The 5993-nt window shown below is 40.4% G+C and overlaps 1 protein-coding gene and 1 non-coding gene across 2 annotated transcripts; one reads left to right on the top strand and one right to left on the bottom strand.

The window, feature by feature from the left end:
• Positions 1-5339: 5339 nt before the first annotated feature.
• Positions 5340-5993, bottom strand: LOC113851973. The gene is made up of 2 exons (XM_027482240.1): positions 5832-5993; positions 5340-5606 (listed from the first exon to the last, which is right to left on the bottom strand). The coding sequence occupies exons 1-2, from the start codon at positions 5991-5993 to the stop codon at positions 5340-5342; spliced, it is 429 nt and encodes a 142-aa protein (XP_027338041.1).
• On the top strand, positions 5629-5735 carry LOC113853384. The gene has a single exon (XR_003502556.1). It is a non-coding gene; the product is annotated as a small nucleolar RNA R71 (small nucleolar RNA).

The raw sequence follows: 5993 nt of genomic DNA, 5'->3' as shown, positions 1-5993 counted from the left end.
ATATAAGGTAAAACACTAAATGATAATAAAGATGAATTTGAAATAATTAAATAATTATATAAAGTACCATTTGCAAGAAAAATCAAACGTTCAAGAGTCACTACTTGAGTCTGAATCAAGTACTTCATTGTCTGAATCCAAGAACTCATTATGGTTAGTTTCTTCATTGTCATCAATAAACTGATCAACAAATGAAGTATGATTCAAATTAGATAGCTCATCTACATTCACTTCTTCCATGAGATCATGTGCATCAAGTAAGCTAATCACTTCATTGTCTAAAGTGATATTATGTACTCTTAGAGATTCATCATCTTGGTAATAATCGGAAGTAGATAACTCATTAGATACTTCACCAAGAGACTTAAATGACTCATCCATGAAGAGTTTTGCTCTAACCTTACAAGCTGTCCACCATTGGTCATTAACTCTACTCCACTTACTTGGTTTTTCGTATAGTATACTTGTTGTGCTTGCTTAGCTAATATGAATGGTTCATTTGATTGAAGCAGTAATCTACAATTAACATCAACCACTCCATATCAGACGTGCTCCTAGGCCCATGCATGATAGTAGAAGAAATCGCCTCGCATTGACGCGGCGCTGGTGAAGTATGCACCACAAAATGAATAGGTGGTGAGAGCTAACATTATCTGTGCTCTGGCTACGTGCAAAAATAGAATGCACAAGCCACCTGTGGACCACTCACAGAGCTGGGTCTCGAATGGCTGTGCTCTTCGCGAGTCAGGCCCTGTAGACGTCATGGGTGCCAGTAATCTCCTGCCAAGCTTTGTCCTTAGAATAGCCTGGAGGAATCTCTACCAATGCCTCTCTATATGCTTCTGCCTGGACTGACTCCTCTGTCTCAAATCGGTAGTGGACGTTGAACTGTGCCAACGTCATGTCGCGCTGGGTGGTCATGTGGAAACGCACCCGTAAGTCGTTGATGTATGTGATAGAGCTTAGGAACTCCAAGACTGGCTCCCTGTATGTTAGTGCTCGCACAACTTAGACGCCTTTCCATCCTATGGCTGCAATGTATCTGGAGACGTCCTCCCACAGACCATGTTCTTGAAGAACATTCTCATCCAAATAGTATGTTGGGAGGAGCTCGAAACCTAGCAAAGTGTCCAGGCGCTTGCGGTATCCTTCTACTGTACCCTAGTCACCTTGAAACTGAATCTCGTACGCTGTTGGTATAGTGGAGGTGCCTTCACGAGCTCTTTTAGGAGGCATTTTCTGCAAGAAAAATATATAGCCAATGTTAGTCTAAGTGAACATGCACGACCGTTCTCCTTGACAGCACAGTCGTGCTTGTAATGCAAGCATGCCATGCTCGTCAGAGTGCATCATCCAATTTTAGAGACCAATCTTTCGTGGAGTTGTTAATAGTGTGCTCTAAAATTCTTTTCAATTCCTTATTAGATATCTCAACTTGCCCACTAGTTTGGGGATGATATGGAGTGGCCACCTTATGGGTGACACCATATTTTGTCAAAAGAGCTTCAAATTGTTTGTTGCAAAAATGGGTGCCACCATCACTAATAATAGCTCTAGGGGTGCCAAATCTGGTGAAAATATTTTTCTTTAAAAATTTAATCACAACTCGAGTATTATTGGTGGGTAATGCTACAGCTACTACCCATTTGGAAACATAATCAACAACTACTAATATATATTCATTATGCATGGATTTGGGGAAAGGCCCCATGAAGTCTATGCCCCAGACATCAAATAATTCACAAATTAAGATATTACTAAGAGGCATTTCATGTTTCCTAGATATATTTCCACTTCTTTGACACCTATCACACGACTTAACATATAAATGAGCATCTTTAAACAAAGTAGGCCAATAAAAACCACACTGCATGACCTTATGAGCGATTTTCGATGGGCCACAATGACCTCCCACCTCCCTAGAATGGCAATGGTTAAGAATCTCATTAACTTCACTCTCTGAAACACACCTCCTAATCATATTGTCCCCACAAATCTTAATGAGATAAGGTTTATCCCAAATATAATGCTTCACATCAGACCAAAACTTTCTAAGCCTGTGCTTGTCAAGTAGTTTAGGAGTTACATTACCTACCAAATAGTTTACAAAATTCGCATACCAAGGTGCCTTAGAGATTGCGAGGAGCCTCTCATTAGGAAAAGAATCCTTGATCTCCTTCACCGTGGGTTCCCTTACTGAAGCATCTAATCGAGACAAATGATCTGCTACAACATTTTCACTCCCTTTCTTGTCTCTAATTTCTACATCAAACTCTTGAAGAAGAAGAATCCACCGTATAATCCTTGGTTTAGCATCCTATTTTGACAACAAATACTTGATGGCAGAATGGTCAGTAAAGACAACAACTCTGGACATTATCAAATAAGAACGAAATTTATCAAATGCAAAGATAACAACCCTTAATTCTTTTTCTGTAACGGTGTAATTACGCTGAGCGTCATCTAAGGTTTTACTTGCATAGTAAATGGCCTGAAACACCTTATCTTGCCTTTGTCTTAGAACTGCTCCCACAGCTGCATCACTAGCATCACACATTAGCTCAAAAGGTAAAGACCAGTCAGGGGCCACAATCATAGGAGCAATTATTAATTTCTCTATTAATTTCATGAAAGCAGATAAACATGTTTCATCAAATTTAAACTCTACATCTTTAGCCAATAATTTAGAAAGGGGTTTTGTTATTTTTGAGAAGTTTTGTATAAACCTCCTATAGAACCCAGCATGCCCTAGAAAACTCCTGACTGCCTTGACACTTGTAGGGGGAGGTAGTTTAGAAATAACCTCAATCTTGGCAGGGTCTACTTCAATACCTTTTCCTGACACCTTGTGTCCCAAAACAATGCATTCATCATCCATAAACTGGCACTTCTCCCAATTTAAAATCAAATTAGCTTTCCTGCATCTCTGTAAAACTAAATTCAAGTTATGTACACAACTATCAAATGTGGTGCCATATACAGAAAAATCATCCATAAAGATTTCAATATAATGCTCTAACAAATCTGAAAATAAAGCCATCATACACCTTTGAAAGGTAGTAGGGGCATTACATAATCCAAACGACATTCGTTTATATGCAAATGTACCATAGGGGCATGTAAAAGTAGTTTTTTCTTGATCTTCAAGAGTTACAGGAATTTGCATATAACCAGAATAGCCATCTAAACAACAGTAATACTCATGCCCAGCTAACTTCTCTAACATCTAGTCAATAAAGGGTAGAGGGAAGTGATCCTTCCTGGTGGCTTCGTTAAGCTTCCTATAGTCAATACACATCCTCCATCCAGCTACCTTTCTGACGGTGATGAGCTCCTGTTGTTCATTCTGCATAACAGTAGTCCCTCCTTTCTTTGGTACAACCTGCACAAAACTCACCCAAGGGCTATCAGAGATTGGGAATATGATATCGGCATCCAATAACTTAATTACCTCCTTTTTCACTACTTCTTTCAATTGGGATTTAATCGCCTTTGGGGTTGTACTTATGGTTTTAACTCCTCCTCCAGGTGAATTCTATGAGTGCATATGGAAGGACTGATGCCCTTAATGTCATTTATGCTCCACCCGAAAGCCTCCTTGTTCTCTCTCAATACTCTCAAAAGCTTCTCCTTCATGCTACCTATCAGATTGGCAGAAATAATTACAGGTAAGTGAGATAGAGGGTGTAAAAAGGCATATTTAAGATTCGAGGGAAGAGGTTTAAGTTCTAAATCAGGAGGTTCTTCGACTGATGGCTTGGTTCTTTTCTGGGGGTGTTCTCCTAAATCTTCAAATATCCTTCGCCCGAACCATCTTCCAGGCGCCCCACTGTTCAATGCTAAGATCTCATCTATTATTTCTTCAAGGTCGTGCAGATCCCTCCTTTCCAATGTAAGTATCCTCTCCAATGCATCTTTTATTAATTCATCTTGTACCTGTGGTACATCCAGGGAGAGGGAGGTAGCATCTGCAACTGTCACAAAATTACATGAATCAAAAGTAGAGGGATGATTAAGTGAATTAAAAACTCTGAATACTACTTCCTCATCATTCAATCTTAATGTAAGCTTCCCCTGCTGAACATCTATTATCGTTCTTTCTGTGTCTAGGAAAGGCCTTCTTAGTATGATGGGTACTTCGTCATCCTCCTCCATGTCAAGGACAATGAAATCTGCTGGGAATATGAACTTATCTACCTTGACCAGGACATCCTCCACTATGCCCCTAGGATACGTTATCGAGCAATCAGCAAGCTGCAAAGAAATTGAAGTTGGCTTGGGTTCTTGTATACCCATCCTTCTAAACACAGAAAATGGCATTAGATTAATACTCGCGCCTAAGTCGCAGAGCATTTTATCAAAATAAGAGTTACCTATAGTGCATGGAATCGTAAAACTCCCTAGATTCTTAAGCTTAGATGGCAGCTTCCTTAGTAATATTGTTGAGCACTCCTCATTCAATCTAACTGTCTCGAATTCTTCCAATCTCTTCTTGTTGCTTAGCATCTCCTTGAGGAATTTAGCATATTTAGGAATCTGTGAGATGGCTTCAACAAAAGGGATATTGATGTGAAGTTTTCTGAGGATCCTAAGAAACTTATTAAACTAAGGGTCTCTTTAGTTACCCATCAACCGTTGTGGGAATGGAACTTTCGGCCTTGGCATCACTAATGTATCTTTCCTTGCTTCTTTCTTCGTATTTGGGTGGCAAGCACGACCTTGCTCATCATGCAGCATGGCCGTGTCTTCGGTGTGTTGTTCAAAGCATAGTCATTCTTTGTTAGCCAACATGAGCGTGTAGGGTGATGCAAGGGCGTGCTAATCAACAAGCACAGGGGTGCATGAATCATGTGTTTGTGTTCCATTCAAGTTTTTTCCACTTCTTAAAGTAATTGCCTTAGCTTGTTCCCTGGGATTCGGTTCTGGTTGGGACGGTAGTGCTCCTAGTGCTCTTTGACTGAGGAGACTAGTGATTTGCTCTAACTGGAATTCAAGCTTTAAGAACTGAGTCCTCATCTCAGCTCTGATTTATGCAAATCTCTTATCTTCCCTCTCAATCTGTTGTTCCATTTGTGCCTCAAGTTTTGATATTCTCTTGTCAGAGCTATGCACGTATTGCATCATCTGATCTTGAAAATTGGATTGGAGTCTAGGAGCTTTTCTTCTTTCTAGCTTCTCCCCTTGATTTTGCACATGGGGGGTCGATAGGGCGCATTCTGATTTCCTTGGCGGCTTCCCCAAGGAGTTGTATTACTATTGCATCATCCTGGGTTATAATTATTACTCATAAAGTCTGCCTTTTCCTGATCAAACTATGTATTCTGTGCTGACTTTGTGGGTTAATCTTGTGCTCTTATTAAGCACTCTAGCTGCTTTGTGACAGCTTTCATTTGGGTTACCAGTGGGTTGTTGCTCTCTGCTTGATAGACTGGTGCAACTTCCTTTCTCTTGAAGTTATTTGTGTCAGCTGTGTGCCACTGAAAGCTAGCAGATGCCATTTCATCTATCAATCTGTATGCATCATCTGGGTCTTTCCTTATAAGAGATCCTCTTACGACGGCATCAATCGTGGCCCTGTTATGGATGGATAGGCCATTGTAAAAGATCTGCACTTGCCTCCAAGTTGGAAAGTCATGATGCGGGCATCTTTTTAATAATTTCCCAAATCGCTCCCACGCCTCGAATAGTGATTCTGTCTCATTTTACTGAAAGCAACATATTTCTGTCATCAGCTTGGAAGATCTTGATGGAGGAAAGTACTTTCCCAAGAAGTGTTGAGTGAGATCCTCCCAAGTTGTTATGGAATTGGCTGGGAGTGAGAAAAATCATACATTCACTCTTTTAGACACTGAGAATAGGAATAGCCAGAGTCGAATAGCATCGTTGGAGACTCCGTTGTATTTTATAGTGTCCGTCAATCGGAGGAACTTTGTCAGATGCAGATTGGGGTCTTCGTTAGGCAAGCCCCTAAATTGTATGGAGTTCTGAACCAT

This window comes from Abrus precatorius, unplaced genomic scaffold (genome assembly GCF_003935025.1).
Source record: "Abrus precatorius isolate BTA unplaced genomic scaffold, Abrus_2018 Scaffold10, whole genome shotgun sequence".
NCBI lineage: Eukaryota > Viridiplantae > Streptophyta > Magnoliopsida > Fabales > Fabaceae > Abrus > Abrus precatorius.
This window is presented reverse-complemented; position numbering and strand designations above follow the sequence as displayed.

Bases quoted from the DNA above. Each gene is read 5' to 3' on its own strand.
- LOC113851973 (XM_027482240.1), bottom strand. From the start codon at position 5,993: ATGGTTCAGAACTCCATACAATTTAGGGGCTTGCCTAACGAAGACCCC. The intron at 5,607-5,831 runs GTATGATTTTTC...AGGCAAGTGCAG, and splicing joins CAGTGTCTAAAAGAGTGAAT to ATCTTTTACAATGGCCTATC.